This window comes from Balaenoptera borealis (genome assembly GCF_965194805.1).
Source record: "Balaenoptera borealis genome assembly, chromosome: 2".
Lineage (NCBI taxonomy): Eukaryota > Metazoa > Chordata > Mammalia > Artiodactyla > Balaenopteridae > Balaenoptera > Balaenoptera borealis.
Window position 1 is genome coordinate 71,445,825 of NC_138867.1, and position 20,966 is coordinate 71,466,790.

Sequence of the window (20,966 nt, forward strand, 5' to 3'; positions counted from 1 at the left end):
ATTACAGGGAAAGAAGAATTATACAGGTATATTAATGAGTATCAGGAGGGATCTTAAGTTCAGAATAGAATGCAAGTCTAAATTACCCTTTATTAGGAAGTCATTTTTTCACACACACATGCTCAAATAGTATAAAAGTCTTCTTAAATGAAAATCAATAAATTAGACTTATACTCACATTATTATCCGGGGGTGATATTCCATTACTGAGTTATTAAGATAAAAGCGCTTGAAATACATACAAGCTGTACCCTAAGATTAAAAATACATATATTATCAGAACCTATTCACACATACAAGTTATATTTTGTATTAAAAAAAACTTATTTATGGAAAGGTTTCTTTGAAAAAGTCACCTGCAAAAAAACCCAAAACTTATTACTTCTTAAGTCAAAATAAATTGTGATAAATTACAACAGAAAAACCACAGCCAACCCTTTGTTGTCCTTCCCCACCCACCCTGGCTTATCCTTCCTATGGTCACTGGCTTAATTTTAAAAATGTGGGGGGGGGGGTTTACACAATTATATATATTTGTATAATTTATACAAATGATCACAGCTCAAGCAGTCAATCTAGTAAAATACTGGCAGAATAACATGGTCAGGGCAATGATCCTTCTCTCTAAATCCACTCTGGTTCTGTGATCTAACCTGCTGCCAAACCAAACAGGAGAAGCAGCACCTACCATTTACTGACTGCACTCCATGTGCCACACTCTGTGCCAAGTATAAAACTATCATCTTATTTTAATTCTTGTAACAGCTTGGTGAAGTACTGCTATCTCTATAGAAAAAGAAACTGAATATCAATGAGGTTAACTGACTTGTTCAAGGTCACAAATCTAATAAGGGACAGGGCTGTTTTCAACCAAGGTCTGCCTGTACTTTAAAAAACTATTTCATTTGGCTAAAACCAATGAAATATTTATCTACTTTAGAATAGAAAAAAATACATTTCTTTTTAAATATTTTAAAAGTTTAGTTTTGTCATTTTATGTGAAACAAAACCCAAAACTAACAGTTATAAATAAGCAAGTTATATAAAGACAAATTCCACAAAGAAGTTCATTCAAGGATTCAGTTTCTCCATCTGAAAAGATCACTTAAACCTACCACCTTGTGTTACAGTTTTCTTATCAGAAAAGACTAAGACCAAATCTGGAAATAGAAAGCAAGCACATTTAAAATTTTTCATGAATCAGATCTCTTAAAGGTCCAGTAAAAAACAGAAAACACTATGAATACTTTTGGACTTGGTATTTTCAATATACTTCAGTTTTTTCAACTATAAAAATGGAGAATATTTTCTAGGAGCTTATTCTTTTCTGGGCCACAAATTATTCACTTGGTATAACTTTAAAATGTATGATCTACTTTCACTTAAGACAAAACTTTCATATTTGATATTCACAACAAATCTGTGAGATAAGAGAAAAATATTTTATACACCTTTCCCCCTTTTTAATCTTTCAGCTTTTAAATTTCAGTTAATTTTCTATCAACAAAAATACACAAATCCAGACAAAGGAACAAAATAATACCCCAGTAGAACAACTAAGTGAAGTGGAGACAGGTAATCTACATGAAAAAAAAGTCAGAGTAATGAGGTAAAGATGATCCAAGATAGGAAAAAAAATGGAGGCACAGATCAAGAGGACACAAGAAATGTTTAACAAAGAGCCAGAAAATGTAAAGAACAAACAAACAGATGAACAATACCTTAACTCAAATGAAAAATACATTAGAAGGAATCAATAGCAAAATAAATAAGGCAGAAAAATGGATAAGTGAGCTGGAAGACAGAATGGTGGAAATCACTGACGCAGAACAGATTAAAGAAAAAAGAATGAAAAGAAATGAGGACAGTTTAAGAGACCTCTGGGACAACATTAAGTCCACCAACATCTGCATTATACGGGTTCCAGAAGGAGAGACAGAGAAAGGGCCTGAGAAAATATCTGAAGGGATTATAGCGGAAAACTTCCCTAAAATGGGAAAGGAAACAGTCACCCAAGTCCAGGAAGCACAGAGGATAAACCCAAGGAGGAACACAACGAGACACATACTAATCAAACTGACAAAAATTAAAGACAAAGAGAAATTATTAAAAACAACAAGGGAAAAAAAACAAATAACATACAAGGGAAGCCCCATAAGGTTATCATCTGATTTTTCAGCAGAAATTCTACAGGACAGAAAGGAGTGCCATGATACATGTAAAGTGATGAAAGGGAAAAACATACAACCAAAAATACTCTACCCAGCAAGGCTCTCGTTCAGATTCGACAGGGAAGTCAAAAGCTTTACAGACAAGAAAAAGCTACAAGAATTCAGCACCACCAAAGCAGCTTTCCAAAAAATGCCAAAAGAATGCCTTTTCTATCGGAAAAGAAAAGGCCACAACTAGAAACAAGAAAATTACGAATGGGACAGCTCACCGGTAAAAGCAAACATAAAGGTAGGAAATCATCCACACATAAATCAAAAGTAGCAATTGTGAGGAGAATACAAATGAAGGATATTGGAAATGCATTTGAAATTAAGAGACCAGGAACTTAATCTTGTGTGTGTGTGTGTGTGTGTGTGTATGTGTGTGTGTGTATAGACTACTATACCAAATCCTCATGGTAACCACAAACCAAAAATCTACAACAGAAAAAGCAATCCAAACACAACACTAAAGATAGTCATAAAATCACAAGAGAGGAGAACAAAAGAGGAAGGGAAGAAAAAATACCTAGTGAAAACAATCCCAGGGACTTCCCTGGTGGTGCAGTGGTTAGGAATCCGCCTGCCAATGAAGGGGACACGGGTTCGACCCCTGGTCCGGGAAGATCCCACATGCCGCGGAGGAACTAAGCCCATGCGCCACAACTACTAAGCCTGTGCTCTAGAGCCCGTGAGCCACAACTACTGAAGCCCGTGTGCCTACAGCCCGTGCTCCGCAACAAGAGAAGCCACAGCAATGAGAAGCCTGTGCACCGCAACAAGAGTAGCTCTCGCTCGCTGCAACTAGAGAGAGCCGGCACACAGCAACGAAGACCCAACGCAGCCAAAAATAAATAAGTTAATTAATTAAAAAAATATATTCAAACTCCATCTAAGAGTCCATAGCTTTATAAAACAAAATCCCAAAACAGTTAACAAAATGGCAATAAGAACATATCAGTAATTACCTTAAATGTAAATGGATTAAACGCTCCAACCAAAAGACAAACACTGGCTGAATGGATACAAAAACAAGACCCATATATATGCTGTCTACAAGAGACCCACTTCAGACCTAGGGACACATACAGACTGAAAGTGAGGGGATGGAAAAAGATATTCCATGCAAATGGAAATCAAAAGAAAGCCGGAGTAGCAAGACTCAGACAAAACAGACTTTAAAATAAAGACTGTTGCAAGATTCAAAAAAGGACACTACATAATGATAAAGGGATCAATCCAAGAAAAAGATACAACAATTGTAAATATATATGCACCCAGCACAGGAGCACCTCAATAGATAAGGCAAATGCTAACAGCCAGAAAAGGAGAAATCGTGGGGGATTTTAACACCTCATTTATACCAACGGACAGATCATCCAAACAAAATCAATAAGGAAACACAGGCCTTAAATGACACATTAGACCAGATGGACTTAACTGATATTTTTAGAGCATTCCACCTGAAAGCAGCAGAATACACATTCTTCTCAAGTGCACACAGAACATTCTCCAGGACAGATCACATGATGGGACATAAAGCAAGCCTAGATAAATTTAAGAAAACTGAAATCATGTCAAGCATCTTTTCCAACCACAATGCTGTGAGATTAGAAATCAACCACAAGAAAAAAACTGTAAAAAACACAAACACCTGGAGGCTAAACAATATGCTACTAAACAACCAATGGATCACTGAAGAAATCAAAGAGGAAATCAAATTCCTAGAGACAAATGAAAACGAAAGCATGATGATCCAAAACCTACGGGGCACAGAAAAAGCAGTTCTAGGAGGGAAGTTCATAGCAATACAGTCTTACCTCAGGAAATAAGAAAAATCTCAAATAAACAACCTAGCCTTACACTAAAGCAACTAGAGAAAGAAGAACAAACAAAACCCAAAGTTATCAGAAGGAAAGATATCATAAAGATTAGAACAGAAATAAATGAAATAGAGACGAAGAAAACAAAAGATCAATGAAACTAAAAACTGGTTCTTTGAAAAGATAAACAAAACTGATAAACCTTTAGCCAGACTCATCAAGAAAAAAAGGGAAAGGGCTCAAATCAATAAAATTAGAAATGAAAAAGGAGAAGTTAGACTGGACACCACAGAAATACAAGGGATCATAAGAAACTATTACAAGCAACTATCTGCCAATAAAATGGACAACCCAGAAGAAATGGACAAATTCTTTGCATGGTAAAATCAAGCAAAACTGAACCAGGAAGAAATGGAAAATATGAACAGACCAATCACAAGCACTGAAATTAAAACTGTGATTAAAAAACTCCCAACAAACAAAAGTCCAGGACCAGATGGCTTCACAGGCAAATTCTATCAAACACTTAGAGAAGAGTTAACACCTATCCTTCAGAAAGTATTTCAAAAAATTGCAGAGGAAGAAACACTCCCAAACTCATTCTATGAGGCCACCATCACCCTGATACCACAAGTAGACAAAGATACCACAAAAGAAAATTACAGGCCAATATCACTGATGAACATAGACTCAAAAATCCTCAACAAAATACTAGCAAACTGAATCCAACAATACATTAAAAAGATCATACACCATCATCAAGTGGGATCTATCTTAGAATGCAAGGATTTTTCAATATCTGCAAATTAATTAGTGTGATAGACCATATTAACAAATTGAAGAATAAAAACTATATGATCATCTCAATAGATGCAGAAAAAGCTTAACAAAATCCAACACCCATTCATGATAAATACTCTCCAGAAAATGGGCATAAAGGGAACATACCTCAACATAGTTAAGGCCATATATGACAAACGCACAGCTAACATCATACTCAACAGTAAAAAGCTGAAAGCATTTCCTCTATGATCAGGAACAAGACAAGGATATCCACTCTCGACACTGTTACTGAACATAGTTTTGGAAGTCTTAGCCATGGCAATCAGAGAAGAAAAAGAAACAAAAGGAATCCAAATTGGAAAAGTAGTAAAACTGTCCCTGTTTGCAGATGACATTATACTTAGGAAATCCTAAAGATGCTACCAGAAAACTACTAGAGCTCATCAATTAATCTGGTAAAGCTGCAGGATACAAAATTAATACACAGAAATCTCTTGCATTTCTATACACTAACAATGAAAGATCAGAAAGAGATATTAAGAAAACAATCCCATTTACCATCACATGAAAAAGAATAAAACACCTATGAAGAAACCTACCTAAAGAGGCAAAAGACCTATACTCTGAAAACTATAAGACGCTGATGAAAGAAATTGAAGATGACACAAACAGATGGAAAGATACACCATGTTCCTGGATTGGAAGAATCAGTATTGTCAAAATGACTGCACAGTAAGTCCCCTACATCTGAACGAGTTCCATTCAGAGTGCATTTGTAAGTCCAATTTGTTCGTAAGTCCAACTAAGTCAGCCTAGGTACCCAAGTAACACGATTGGGAAACTATATAAGTACTATACTGTAATAGATTTATAATACTTTTCACACAAATAATACATAAAAAACAAACAAAAAATAAAACATTTTTAATCTTACAGTACAGTGCCTTGAGAAGTACAGTAGTACCAGTTACATCTCCACTGCTTTTATGCTTGCTTCTGGACATCCTGGGTTTGAAATAAATATACTGTATTACTGTACTCTATACAGTACTGTACTTTAAAGTACACAAAAGCACAACCACTTGTAGAGGATGCACATATATGACAATGTATGCCAGACACGTGAACTAACTTAACGTGATTGGACATGGAAACGCATGTTCTCATCTTTGAAAGTTCGCAAATTGAAGGTTCGTGTGTAGCAGACTTACTGTACTACCCAAGGTAATCTACAGATTCAATGCAATCCCTATCAAATTACCAATGGCAGTTTTTGCAGATCTAGAACCAAAAATCTGAAAATTTGTATTGAAACACAGAAGACCCCAAACAGCCAAAGTAATCCTAAGAAAAATGAAGCTGAAGGAATCATGCTCCCTGACTTCAGACTATACTATAAAGCTACAGTAGTCAAAACAGTATGGTACTGGCACACTAACAGACACATAGGTCAGTGGAACAGAATAGAAAGCCCAGAAGTAAACCCACACACCTCTGGTCAACTAATCTACAACAAAGGAGGCAAGACTATACAATGGAGAAAAGACTGTCTCTTCAATAGTGGTCCTGGGAAAACTGGACAGCTACATGTACAAGAATGAAATTAGAACACTAACACCATACACAAAAATAAACTCAAAATGGATTAAAGACCTAAATGTGAGACCAGACACTATAAAACTCTTAGAGGAAAACATAGGCAAAACAGTCTTTGACATAAATCACGGCAATTTCTTTTTTGACCCACCTCCCAGAGTAATGAAAATCAAAACAAAATAAACAAATGGGACTTAATTAAACTTGAAAAGCTTTTTGCATAGCAAAGGAAACCATAAACGAGAAGACAACCCTCAGAATGGGAGAAAATATTTGCAAATGAAGCAACCGACAAGGGATTAATCTCCGAAATATACAAAGAGCTCGTGCAGCTCAATATCCAAAAAACTAACAACCCAATCAAAAAATGGGCAGAAGATCTAAATAGACATTTCTCCAAAGAACACATACAGATGGCCAAAAAGCACATGAAAAGATCCTTGACACTGCTAATTATTAGAGAAATGCAAATCAAAACTACAATGAAGTATCACCTCACACAGCTCAGAATGGCCATCATCAAAAAATCCACAAACAATAAATGCTGGAGAGGGTGTGGAGAGAAGGGAACCCTCCTACACTGTTGGTGGGAATGTAAATTGGTACAGCCACTGTGGAGAACAGCATGCAGTTTCCTTAAAAAACTAAAAATGGAGCTACCATATGATCCAGCAATCCCACTCCTGGGTATACACCTGGACAAAACTATAATTCAAAAAGATACATGCACCCCTATATTCACAGCAGCACTATTCACAATAGCCAAGACATGGAAACAACCTAAATGTCCACTGAAAGATGAATGGATAAAGAAGATGTGGTACATATATAGAGTGGAATTCTACTCAGCCACAAAAAAGAACAAAATAATGCCATTTGCAGCAACATAGATGGACTCAGAGATTATCATACTAAGTGAAGTAGGTCAGAGAAAGACAAATATCATATGATATCACTTATATGTGGAATCTAAAAAAATGATGCAAATGAACTTATTTATAAAACAGAAAGACTCACAGACTTAGAAAACAAACTTATGGTTACCAAAGAGGAAAGGTGGGGGGTGGGGGATAAATTAGGAGGTTAGGACTAACATATACATGCTACTCTATATAAAATAATCAACAAGGACCTACTGTATAACACAGGGAACTCTACTCAGTACTCTGTAACAACCTATATGGGAATAAGAAGAATAGATATATGTATATGTGTAACTAAATCACTTTGCTGTACACCTGAAACTAATACAACACTGTAAATCAAATAAACTCCAATTAAAAAAAAAAACAAAAAAACACAAACAATAGGAACAATTACAGGGATAGCATACACAAATCCATACAGCCAAAAAGTTCTAACTACCTGTTTCTCCTCACCATTACCGCACCACAATGTACACACACACACACACACACACGAATAGGGTCCTCAGAACCATACATCTGAAACAACCGCATGAGAACCTAGAGGGAAAGTAATTTGATTTTTTCTTTCCCTATGAAGTGAGGATGTCATGACCTATCCAGCAGACCTCAAAATTCTTTAGATATGGAATGATTCTTGAAACACTGTGTAAGATACAACATAGGAATTCATAATTTAATGGCTTTATTGAAAAATATGTGACAAAACTTAAATACATAAATTACATATTTATATAAATATATAACTCAGGTGCATTTCTGAGTAAAGTGGATAGAAAATTGATTTAAATATTTATAAGAAGTCAGATTTCATAAGTTAGCTAAAGGACATTATACTTCATCACTATAACTTACCACAACAGACCTTGGCATTGCTGGCTTAAACACCGAACAGAATTCCAATAATCTTTTCTCATAATACTTGCACAGCGTCATTTCTTCAGAAGGCTCAAGAAAGACTGGGTCATTTGGAAGAACCTGTGAGTCAGAAGTTACAACAAAAATTTAATTAGATAATCTTAATATTTTTTTCTCTGTCTAGATTAAATTAAGTTTATATCTCCAACCAAAGGGAAATATACCACACCTCATTTTCTCTTTATAGAACTGCTAATATTATACAAAATAGCTTTTAAGAAAATATTCAATAAACTGAAACTATACTGTAATTGCATAATTTCTCGGAATGTTAGCTGAATATTTGCTTCACTAATGTATAAGCAATCATGAGGAGTGTGTGCATATGTTCACAGGTTTGATGTCACTATTTATAAATCAAAAAGAAGATACACATTGTCAATGGTTGGAAAACTTTCAATATCCCTTTCTCAGTCAGTTATTAAGTCACACAGGTTGAGGTAAAAATCAACAAGTGCCTCAAGGATAATTCTGACCCTTAACACATTACCTCTTCTCCATCTTTATAAAATCTCTACAGAATACACTACATGGTTGATAAATACTACAATTTTACAACAAACATCGATTTGGCACTGTTATTGGTTTAATTACGACTACCAAAAAAGGTGTGTTGAGTCCTAACCCCCAGTACCTCAGAATGTGAGGAAATAAGGTCTCTGCAGATGTAATTAGTTAAGATGAGGTCCTACTGAAGTAGAATGGGCTTCTAATCCAATATGACTGGTAGCTTTATAAGAAAAACATGTGAAGAGACAGAAACACAGGGAGAACACTATGTAAAGATGGAGCTAGAGACCGGAGTTAGTTGCCACAAGCAAAGGAACACCTGGAGTTACCAGAAGCTGGAAGAGGAAAAGAAGCTGCAGAGCACCACTCGGCCAACACCTTGATCCCAGACTTCTAGCCTCCAGAACTGTAAAACAACAAATTTCTGTTGTTTTAAGCCACCCAGTTTGCGGTAATATTTTTATGGAGTAATTTTTCCTAGTTTCCTAGGAAATTAACACAGGTGCTAATTTTATAGAGACAGCATGGCATTGTGGTTTACAGAAGGAATGCTGAAAGTAGACTACATGGTTTCACATCTTGGCTCTGCCACTTACTAGCAATATAGCCTGAGAAGTTACTCAACCTCTCTGTAGTTTCCTAAGATGTAATGCAAGGATAATAATAGTATCTACCTCATGGGGTAGTTGTGAGGATTATATGAACTAACACTTGCTAAATACTTAGAATTTAGCACAATATGTACTACTTTGTGCAGCACAAAAATAAAGTGATATGAAACAGACGAGACTTCCAGGTAAAAGTAAAACAGGAAGGACGTGGCTGACAGACCATATAGTCCAAACCATCTGTGGTCAACTGGTTTGTGCTAACGGTCTCTCAGCCCCCTGCCCCCATCCAATCGATCCATTCCTTCCCTGAAAGCTCTCTCTAGAACAGACTCTGATAAATTTCCCATTTAAAATTTTTCAAAGGTTTCCCTATTCCTCCATCACAAAGTTCAAACTATTTAACTCCGCTTACAAGTTCCCTGCTTACCTTCTCCAACCTTTCATGCACAAATACTCAGCTTCCGCCACACACGATCATGAGCATTCCGGGGAACCAACCCTGAAACTTCTGGCCTCCTACTTTGCACCTGTGGCTCTGTCCACCGGGAAAGTCATCTCCCCATCATCTCCACAACAGCCACTCAGAAAAGCGTCCCCCACTACATAAGCATGCTGCAAAGGCTTCTTCGCCATGTTACTGGTTATTTGTCTGCCACTCGATTACGGGGATGGATGGCCATGTCCGTCTCCGTACCCACTGCACCTAGCAAAGTGCTCGCTACTTATTAAACAGATAAACGCACTCCGCGCCGAGGAGGTGGGAGGGAGGTGTGCGGGAAGTCCCGGGGGAGAGGGACGGACAAGAGTTTATAGAGCTCGAGGAAGAAGGGCGGCAGCCGGAGCCCTCACCTTCCCGTTCGCCACAGCTTTGCATTTGAATTTGCGGTTGGCGTCGGCCCGCAATCGCGCCAGCTGCTCCTCACTAGCAAAAGTCCAGTGCCGCTTCTGGCTACTGTTGTGGTACATGGTGAAGTCGGAGGCAAGGCCCAGGTAGTCTGGAGAGAAGACCGCCAACGGCACAAAACCGGGACGTAAAACAGCTAAGCCACCACCAGGATTCCGCGGAAGCCCACGGACTGACGCCGGTCGGCGCGGGCTTGACGACGTCAAGGTCACGTGGTAATTCCGTCCGCAATCGCGTTTCCGGAGCGGATTAGGAGAAAGTCTCGCGGGGTCTCAGGCCGCCGCCCGCGAATCAAATGGGCGTAGCCTATCGACATGGTCCTCCTTTTTTGTGAGCTTCGGCCCTAGCTCCGCCCCTTTCCGACAAGATTTAAAGGAGAAGCGACAGGCAGGGATATCCAAAAGGGAAGTAAATTGAGGGCATGTGGAGGCTAACCTAAACAAGCCACAAGAGATAATCAGAAGTAAGGAAAGCACTCTGGAGGAGGTCAACTTTTAAATAGGATGTTCAGAGGAGGCCTCAGTGAGAAGGTGATGTTTGAGCAAAGACTTGAAAGAGTTGAGGGAGTAGGGCTACCAATCATGTGGGGATGATCTTAGGGCACATGAAACAGCCAAGATCCTAAGGCAGAAGCATTCCTGGCTCTTTTAAGGAAGAGTGTGTCTGGAGCGCTACCTAAATTCTTGGCCTGAGCGAGACTGAAACATGGTAGGAAAACTAGAAACAGTGCATGTGTATCGTTCTTTATTGTTCTGACACTAATGTGTACCTGTCTATTCTTTTTCTGTGCCTTTTTCCTTCTGCTTCTTTTGACAACTAGCCAATCCTTCTCCCCCTATTTCCATCTCTGAAGCCACTATGTTTAGTAGTTTTAGGGTTTTCTTGAGATTCCCATCTTTATTATTGACCCCAAGGGAGCCTTACACCTTACAATAAGCTATTATTAACACTTGAGTTTTTTTTTACTATTAGTGCTTTCAAAATTGCATTTGAGATACAAAATTTACATTGATTACAAAAGCCTTTACTGGTTTTGATATTTGTCCCATTTAGGCATACCTATGTATTATACATGGGGTCAGAAACGTGGATTTACCCACATCAAATTGTTTTTCTAAAAACAAAAAAAGAGATAAAGATGATACAGAGAGTTGAAAAGGTCACACAGGAAAAAGGGGGCAGATTATTTCCAACTTTGCTTTCAATGAAAATATTTTTAAAGGCTTAAGAAAGAGAGCACTTTTCTTCTCTTTTGTTTAATTTGGGTGGGTGCAGTTGAGGGTAGACTTTGCCAGAGTTATTTGAATTCCTTCTCAAACTTATACCATTTGTAGTTAATAACTTTGGAGATCCAGACACTCCTTAAACATGTGTCAGTAATTTGGTCTAGTACATTGGCTGAGAAAAAGAGAACGAAGGAGAAAATGTGATGATGTTAAGGAAGGACATGGCAAGTTATGAGTCCAGTGGATTGTGAGAACCCTAAAAGATTGTATAATGGGAAAGAATAATTTAAAAGGAAAAACAGAAAGGCAGGAACAGAAGTGATTTAGATAAATAAATGTATGTATAAAATCTTAGAACCATGACAGTTATGTATACCCTGTCAATTATTCTGTTTTTCTGAAAGTCATTTGACAACTCCTTTAGTTTCATGTAAAGGGAAATAAAAATGGGCATTTGAGAGATGGCAGAATATGATTTCCACAGGCATAAGAGTAAAATTGCTGAGTGTCATAGTTCATTTAGGAAGACAAATATGAAAACCTGGTGTTCCTGGTATAGCTATTTTTTTAAGCCTTTAACAAATCTTAGTCTATGAAAATAAGCATTGACCATATCTGGGGGAATGTAGAAGAAACTGTAGCTGAACTAACCATCTACAGAATAAAGTTGTTGCTGATGTCCTGACATTAAGGCTCATACATGATTTCTTCTTCTTAAAGTGAGCAAGCTGGATGCTGCATTTTCAGTCTGCCTGAGTGACCTTCCCTTGTTCAGCCTATTGAGCATAAGTTTACTTTTTGTGCTATTTCTACAGTGGAAAGCAGACTGTGGACTTAGAATGTGGTGCCTTACTTATCTCCATTTCTAGTTCCAACTAAAAAGCAGCAAGCGTTTCTCTCTACTCTGCTTATTTGATTTATGGAAAAGTTCAAACATAAAGAATAGAGAGAAATGTATTTCAACAATATCAATTCATGGCCAATTCCTACCTAACTCCCGCCTCCATCCCCATTACTTTTGTTTTCTTCCAGTTTCATTCAGAGATAATTGACACGAGCACTGTAAAAGTTTAAGGTGTACAGCATAATGATTTGACTTACATACATCATGAAATGATTATCACAATAAGGTAGTGAATATCCATCATATCATGTAGATACAAAATTAAAGAAACAGAAAAAAAATTTTTTTTGTGATGTGAACTCTCAGGATTTACTCTCTTAACAACTATCATACGTAACATACAGCAGTGTTCTCATTATATTTATCATGTTGATAAACGTCTATTTATCATCCCAAGCACTTAGTTGTCTGGAATTTTGTACATTTTGACTACCTTCATCTTTCATCCCCATTACCTTTTTTATTTTTTTAATTTTTAATTTTTTTTATACAGCAGGTTCTTATTAGTTATCCATTTTATACATATTAGTGTATACATGTCAATCCCAATCTCCCAGTTCATCACACCACCACCCCCACCAGCCGCTGCTTTCCCCCCTTGGTGTCAATACATTTGTTCTCTGCATCTGTGTCTCAATTTCTGCCCTGCAAACCGGTTCATCTGTACCATGTTTCTAGGTACCACATATATGCGTTAATATATGATATTTGTTTTTCTCTTTCTGACTTAACTTCACTCTGTATGACAGTCTCTAGATTCACCCACGTCTCTACAAATGACCCAATTTCGTTCCTTTTTATGGCTGAGTAATATTCCATTGTATGTATGTACCGCATCTTCTTTATCCATGTATCTGTTGATGGGCATTTAGGTTGCTTCCATGACCTGGCTATTGTAAATAGTGCTGCAATGAACATTGGGGTGCATGTGTCTTTCTGAATTATGGTTTTCTCTGGGTATATGCCCAATAGTGGGATTGCTGGGTCATATGGTAATTCTATTTTTAGTTCTTTAAGAAACCTCCATACAGTTCTCCATAGTGGCTGTATCAGTTTACATTCCCACCAACAGTGCAAGAGGGTCCCCTTTTCTCCACACCCTCTCCAGCATTTGTTGTTTGTAGATTTTCTGATGATGCCCATTCTAACTGGTGTGAGGTGATACCTCGTAGTTTTGCTTTGCATTTCTCTAATAATTAGTGATGTTGAGCAGCTTTTCATGTGCTTCTTGGCCATCTGTATGTCTTCTTTGGAGAAATGTCTATTTAGGTCTTCTGCCCATTTTTGGATTGGGTTGTTTGTTTTTTTAATATTGAGCTGCATGAGCTCTTTATATATTTTGGAGTTTAATCCTTTATCCATTGATTCATTTGCAAATATTTTCTCCCATTCTGAGGGTTGTCTTTTCGTCTGGTTTGTAGTTTCCTTTGCTTTGCAAACGCTTTTAAGTTTCAGTAGGTCCCATTTGCTTATTTTTGTTTTTATTTCCATTACTCTAGGAGGTGGGTCAAAAAAGATCTTGCTGTGATTTACATCAAATAGTGTTCTTCCTATGTTTTCCTCTAAGAGTTTTATAGTGTCCAGTCTTACATTTAGGTCTCTAATCCATTTTGAGTTTATTTTTGTGTATGGGGTTAGGGAGTGTTCTAATTTCATTCTTTCACATGTAGCTGTCCAGTTTTCCCAGAACCACTTATGGAAGAGACTGTCTTTTCTGCATTGTATATCCTTGCCTCCTTTGTCATAGATAAGTTGACCATAGGTGTGTGGGTTTATCTCTGGGCTTTCTATCTTGTTCCATTGATCTGTGTTTCTGTTTTTGTGCCAGTACCATATTATCTTGATTACTGTAGCTTTGTAGTATAGTCTGAAGTCAGGGAGTCTGATTCCTCCAGCTCTGTTTTTTTTCCTCAAGACTGTTTTGGCTATTTGGAGTCTTTGTGTCTCCATACAAATTTTAAGATTTTTTGTTCTAGTTCTGTAAAAAATGCCATTGGTAATTTGATAGGGATTGCATTGCATCTGTAGATTGCTTTGGGTAGGACAGTCATTTTCATAATATTGATTCTTCCAATCCAAGAACATGGTATCTCTCCATCTGTTGGTATCATCTTTAATTTCTTTCATCAGTGTCTTATAGTTTTCTGCATACAGGTCTTTTGTCTCCCTAGGTAGGTTTATTCCTAGGTATTTTATTCTTTTTGTTGCAATGGTAAATGGGAGTGTTTCCTTAATTTCTCTTTCACATTTTTCATCATTAGTGTATAGGAATGCAAGACATTTCTGTGCATTAATTTTGTATCCTGCAACTTCACCAAATTCATTGATTAGCTCTAGTAGTTTTCTGGTGGCATCTTTAGGAATCTCCATGTATAGTATCATGTCATCTGCAAACAGTGACAGTTTTACTTCTTTTCCAATTTGTATTACTTTTATCTCTTTTTCTTCTCTGATTGCCATGGCTAGGACTTCCAAAACTATGTTGAATAATAGTGGTGAGAGTAGACATCCTTGTCTTTCTCCTGATCTTAGAGGAAATGCTTTCAGTTTTTCACCACTGACAATGATGTTTACTGTGGGTTTGTCATATATGGCCTTTATTTTGTTGAGGTAGGTTCCCTCTATGCCCACTTTCTGGAGAGTTTTTATCATAAATGGGTGTTGAATTTTGTCAAAAGCTTTTTCTGCATCCATTGAGATGATCATATGATTTTTATTCTTCAATTTGTTAATGTGGTGTATCACATGGATTGATTTGCATATATTGAAGAATCCTTGCATCCCTGGGATAAATCCCACTTGATCATGGTGTGTGATCCTTTTAATATGTTGTTGGATTCTGTTTGCTAGTATTTTGTTGAGGATTTTTGCATCTATATTCATCAGTGATATTGGCCTATAATAATTTTGTTTTTTTGTAGTATCTTTGTCTTGTTTTGGTATCAGGGTGATGGTGGCCTCATAGAATGAGTTTGGGAGTGTTCCTTCCTCTGCAATTTTTTGAAAGAGTTTGAGAAGGATGGGTGTTAGCTCTTCTCTAAATGTTTGATAGAATTCACCTGTGAAGCCATCTGGTCCTGGACTTTTGTTTGTTGGAAGATTTTAAATCACAGTTTCAATTTCATTACTTGTGATTGGTCTGTTCATATTTTCTACTTCTTCCTGGTTCAGTCTTGGAAGGTTATACCTTTCTAAGAATTTGTCCATTTCTTCCAGGTTGTCCATTTTATTGGTATAGAGTTCCTTGTAGTAGTCTCTTAGGATGCTTTGTATTTCTGTGGTGTCTGTTGTAACTTCTCCTTTTTCATTTCTAATTTTATTGATTTGAGTCCTCTCCCACCTTTTTCTTGATGAGTCTGGCTAATGGTTTATCAATTTTGTTTATCTTCTCAAAGAACAAGCTTTTAGTTTTATTGATCTTTGCAACTGTTTTCTTTGTTTCTATTTCATTTATTCTGCTCTGATCTTTATGATTTATTTCCTTCTACTAACTTTGGGTTTGCTTTGTTCTTCTTTCTCTAGTTCCTTTAGGTGTAAAGTTAGATTGTTTATTTGACATTTTTCTTGTTTCTTGAGGTAGGCTTGTATTGTTATAAACTTTCCTCTTAGAACTGCTTTTGCTGCATCCCATAGGTTTTGGATTATCGTGTTTTCATTGTCATTTGTCGCTAGGTATTTTTTGATTTCCTCTTTGATTTCTTCAGTGATCTCTTGGTTATATAGTAAGGTATTGTTTAGCCTCCATGTGTTTGTGTTTTTTATGGGTTTTTTTCCTGTTAATTGATTTCTAATCTCATAGCATTGTGGTCAGAAAAGATGCTTGATATGATTTCAATTTTCTTAAATTTACTGAGGCTTGATTTGTGACCCATGGTGTGATCTATCCTGGAGAATGTTCCATGCGCACTTGAGAAGAAAGTGTAATCTGCTGTTTTTGGATGGAATATCCTATAAATATCAATTAAATCTGTCTGGTCTATTGTGTCATTTAAAGCTTGTGTTTCCTTAGTAATTTTATGTTTGGATGATCTGTCCATTGGTGTAAGTGAGGCGTTAAAGTCCCCCACTATTATTCTGTTACTGTCGATTTCCCCTTTTATAGCTGTTAGCAGTTGCCTTATGTATTGAGGTGCTCCTATGTTGGGAGCATATATGTTTATAATTGTTATATCTTCTTCTTGGATTGATCCCTTGATCATTATGTAGCGTCCTTCCTTGTCTCTTGTAACATTCTTTATTTTAAAGTCTATTTTATCTGATATGAGTATTGCTACTCCAGCTTTCTTTTGATTTCCATTTGCATGGAATATCTTTTTCCATCCCCTCACTATCAGTCTGTATGTGTCCCTAGGTCTGAAGTGGGTCTCTTGTAGACAGCATATATATGGGTCATGTTTTTGTATCTATTCAGTGAGCCTGTGTCTTTTGGTTGGAGCATTTAATCCATTCACGTTTAATGTAATTATTGATATGTATGTTCCTATTACCATTTTCTGAATTGTTTTGGGTTTGTTTTTGCAGGTCCTTTTCTTCTCTTGTGTTTCCCACTTAGAGAAGTTCCTTTAGCATTTGTTGTAGAGCTGGTTTGCTGGTGATGAATTCTCTTAGCTTTTGCTTGTCTGTAAAGCTTTTGATTTGTCCATCGAATCTGAATGAGGTCCTTCCTGGGTAGAGTAATCTTGGTTGTAGGTTCTTCCCTTTCATCACTTTAAGCATATCATGCCACTCCCTTCTGGCTTGTAGAGTTTCTGCTGAGAAATCAGCTGTTAACCTTACGGGAGTTCCCTTGTATGTTATTTGTCGTTTTTCCCTTGCTGCTTTCAACAATTTTTCTTTGTGTTTAATTTTTGCCAATTTGATTATTATTTGTCTCAGCGTGTTTCTCCTTGGGTTTATCCTGTATGGGACTCTCTGTGCTTCCTGGACTTGGGTGGCTATTTCCTTTCCCATGTTAGAGAAGTTTTTGATTATAATCTCTTCAAATATTTTCTCTGGTCCTTTCTCTCTCTCTTCTCCTTCTGGGACCCCTATAATGCGAATGTTGTTGTGTTTAATGTTGTCCCAGAGGTCTTGTAGGCTGTCTTCATTTCTTTTCATTCTTTTTTCTTTATTCTGTTCCACAGCAGTGAATTCCATCATTCTGTCTTCCAGGTCACTTATCCGTTCTTCTGCCTCAGTTATTCTGCTATTGATTCCTTCTAGTGTACTTTTCATTTCAGTTATCGTATTGTTCATCTCTGTTTGTTTGTTCTTTAATTCTTCTAAGTGTTTGTTAAACATTTCTTGCATCTTCTCGATTTTTGCCTCCATTCTTTTTCCGAGGTCCTGGATCATCTTCACTATCATTATTCTGATTTCTTTTTCTAGAAGGTTTCCTATCTCCACTTTATTTAGTTGTTTTTCTGGGGTTTTATCTTGTTCCTTCATCTGGTACATAGCCCTCTGCCTTTTCATCTTGTCTATCTTTCTGTGAATGTGGTTTTTGTTCCACAGGCTGCAGGATTGTAGTTCTTCTTGCTTCTGCTGTCTGCCCTCTGGTGGATGAGGCTATCTAATAGGCTTGAGCAAGTTTCCTGATGGGGCATCCCCATTACCTTTAAATCACAATTTCCCTGCTACTAGATGGAGATATTTCAAACAAAGAAACAAAACAAAGTGAAACAAAAACCCAAACAGACAGAATCTAAACTTCCTAGAAGAGTCATGGAAATATTCAAAACCTGAAAACAAAGGTGTAGTATTTCATTAGGCACTACCCAGAAGTGAATGTTAACAGGAAAGATTACAGTGGACTTGTTTACATAAACAGAATCTCTTTTACTGTGCTGCAGTTATTAAATTGGAAAGGCTCTATACTTACCCACATGCTATGCCAAAGTTTCCCACGAGAGTATTAGGAATTCCTCTCTTGCTTTAGGGCAATCTCCTCTCTTCTTCAGGCTCTGCCCCAGTGATCTTAATGTTTTAGGAAAAATAAAGAACATCAGACTGCCTGATCTTAGGAGTAAAGGAAGAGAAGGGCAATTAGGAGGGTGAGTGAGTGACCAATAAATATGTGTGGGACTGGGAATAATTTTGCATTCTAATAAAACAAATGATTAAGTTCCCTGATTAATTTATAGTTCTTATTTCTCAAACACATTAGCACACTCATATCCACATAGTTTTAGTTTTCAGGGCCACAAAGACAAAAAGGGGTGGTAGTGGGGGATGGGAATAAACCACATCTATGCTCACAAAAACATACAATGTCTTTCTTACTTTAAGATCTGACATGAAACTACTCCTTCAGCTACTGACACAGGTTTCTCACATTCTAAATATAGCATTGCAATGATATTCAAAAACATTTAAGCCCCTTGCAGTTCTATTTGATTTATACAATTAGCATTGGCTCTAATATCCTTTCCTAGTTTTTTTTAACCAGTTGTCAGGTTACAACTAAGAGAAGAAAAGGAGTTGCCTGCAGTAAATACCTAGTTTCTCCAAAACGGAGTACTACTAAAGGAAAAGAAGTAAAAAGAGAAGAAATAGCATTTAAAAAATATCCTTGATCTAAATTTAACCCCCCAAAATTGAAACATATTTTCTTTTATTTTTTAGGACTATTGAAAATTAAGGTGTAAAGACAACATATTGAGGAGCAAATTCTATAAATCCATGTTCAATTCAAAATGTCTTACAAAATCATCACTATACTGAAGACCTGGTACTAATTGTTAGGTGGTGGTGATGATGGCAATGAGGACATGAAAATGGCTATTTTGCAGTCCTACCTCAGGGTCCTTAAAGTGTAGTAGCATGATTATGACATAGACAAATACAGCCCCTTCTCAATGATAGTAACCTTGAGTAGGGCCCAGTAGGGAGCTGGGTAATAATATTTCTTATCTCTGAGTGCTGATACCTGGTACTAGTGTAGATAAGACCCTTTAAGTGGCTTGAAACCAATGGAAGACCCAGGGTTCATTCAGCCCCAACTAGCCATGGTTTAGTCCAAAGGCTTAGTGTCTCTTCTGCTAGCCAGGGGTATGTGGTCAACATGAAGGTAATTCCTGTGGGGTCTTTTTAAAATCACTGTTAAAACAACAAACAAATGAATAAACAGAGTTGGCCTTAGTTCTGTTACAACCATGACTGGGAGTGATTTGTTACCACCTTATCCCTTTTTTATACCAATTCATCAAGAGTGAATAGAACTATAATATTATATAAAGTACCATATGGTCATTTCCAACACAGTTTTACAGCAATTTAACCAGGTGGAAAGATCTCATTTGTGATTCAGTAGATCTAGTGTTTCAGAGCTCAGGTTCTGAAATCAGAATCCTAGCTTTACTGCTTGCTACTGAGTATTCTTGGGAGAGTAATTCAATCTATTTTACCCTGAGTTTCATCCTTTGAACGGTGAAGAAAGTAGGTGTAGCTACCTGATAAGGTGATTTTGAGGAGTAAATTAGTTACTGCATGTGAAGATTACAGCAGTGTGACTGGCCTCTGCAAATTGTTCAATAAATGTTAGTTATTACTTAACTGACACATGGAATAGGCTAGTTGGGGGATATAACAGTTATGTGAACTTGTATTTGTTATTGATACTGAGGGAGGGCACGCTGTAGGTAGATGGGATGTGACTGGGCAAAGTAGAGGAACACAAAGTATAAGGTGTATCCAGAGATCAGAAAAAGAGCATAGCTTGGTTGGCTGGACAAGAAGGTGAATTAACTGAGATATGAATTTGTAAGAAGATTAGCAGAGGGTCTTGAATGTCAAGCTGAGTAATCTGTATGTAATAGAGTCAAAAATTTTTGAGTGGGAGAGTAAAATTATCAGAGTTGCATAACTTTAATCTAAATTATTTGTAATTGTTTCCATAATGAGGACTTTTTAAGGTCCAAATTAAAATATATTAAAACACAACAAGGGGGTCAATTCTAATAGTGAGGCTCAAATGTCTACTCTTGAGTAGCTACATCAGATTTAAGATTTTAAGGGTAAATTCCTCACCATGTTCCCAGATGGACAGATAGTATATCATATGTATCATATAACATGTTATGTGAGATGTAATACATTTATATATTACATTTTTCTGTGTAATTCTGGAGCAGGGCCTGGGAATCTGTATTTATAAAAATCTGAGGTTTTTTCTGATGATTATCATTAGGTTTGGAAGTTTTTGCAAATGTAAAATTTATAGGACTTGGCAAAGGTCTTATAGGTTGGATGGAGTGGTGGGATGAAAGAGAAGCAGCAACTCTATAAAGTAGTGACTTGCAAATATGAATGAGCATAACAGTCATCTGGGAGCCTGTTAAAATGCAAACCAGAGATTCCCACTCAATAGGTCTGGAGTAGAAACCCAGGAAATGGATTCTTATCAAGAGTTGTCTTGAGTTTGGCAGTTTTCAAACTTTAATGTTCAACATACCACTTGGAGAACTTTTAAAACATAGACTGCTGGGCCCCATCCTTCCTCCCACCCCACCCCCCTGTCTGCCCCCACCCCGCCTTCCTGTCTTGGGCAGGCCCAAGAATTAGCATTTCTAACTAGT

The 20,966-nt window shown here is 37.0% G+C and overlaps 1 protein-coding gene and 2 long non-coding RNA genes across 9 annotated transcripts in view; 1 reads left to right on the plus strand and 2 right to left on the minus strand.

Annotated features, from left to right (window-relative positions):
* The window catches only part of CCNH (cyclin H), a 339,640-nt gene extending 329,152 nt beyond the window's left edge, over positions 1–10,488 (minus strand). For 4 of the 7 annotated variants that reach the window (XR_014240266.1, XR_014240267.1, XR_014240268.1 and 1 more), the window contains exons 1-3: positions 10,227–10,459; positions 8,194–8,316; positions 179–252 (exon numbers count right to left, since the gene is read on the minus strand). Coding sequence is in view for 3 of the 7 variants with exons in the window: in XM_082378397.1 (XP_082234523.1) it covers positions 179–252; positions 8,194–8,316; positions 10,227–10,343 (314 nt within the window). In the remaining 4 variants the exon portion in view is untranslated. Of the gene's footprint in view, positions 1–178; positions 253–8,193; positions 8,317–9,804; positions 10,132–10,226 lie in introns of those variants that run through there. The other 3 variants (XM_082378397.1, XM_082378398.1, XM_082378396.1) reach the window with 3 other exon arrangements.
* The window catches only part of LOC309622564, an 867,398-nt gene that overhangs the window by 723,559 nt on the left and 122,873 nt on the right, over positions 1–20,966 (minus strand). The gene's annotated exons all lie outside the window — the stretch shown is intronic.
* The window catches only part of LOC309622592, a 64,504-nt gene continuing 54,140 nt past the window's right edge, over positions 10,603–20,966 (plus strand). The window contains exon 1 of the long non-coding RNA XR_014241009.1: positions 10,603–10,989. This is a non-coding gene — a long non-coding RNA (uncharacterized lncRNA). The remainder of the gene's footprint in view (positions 10,990–20,966) is intronic.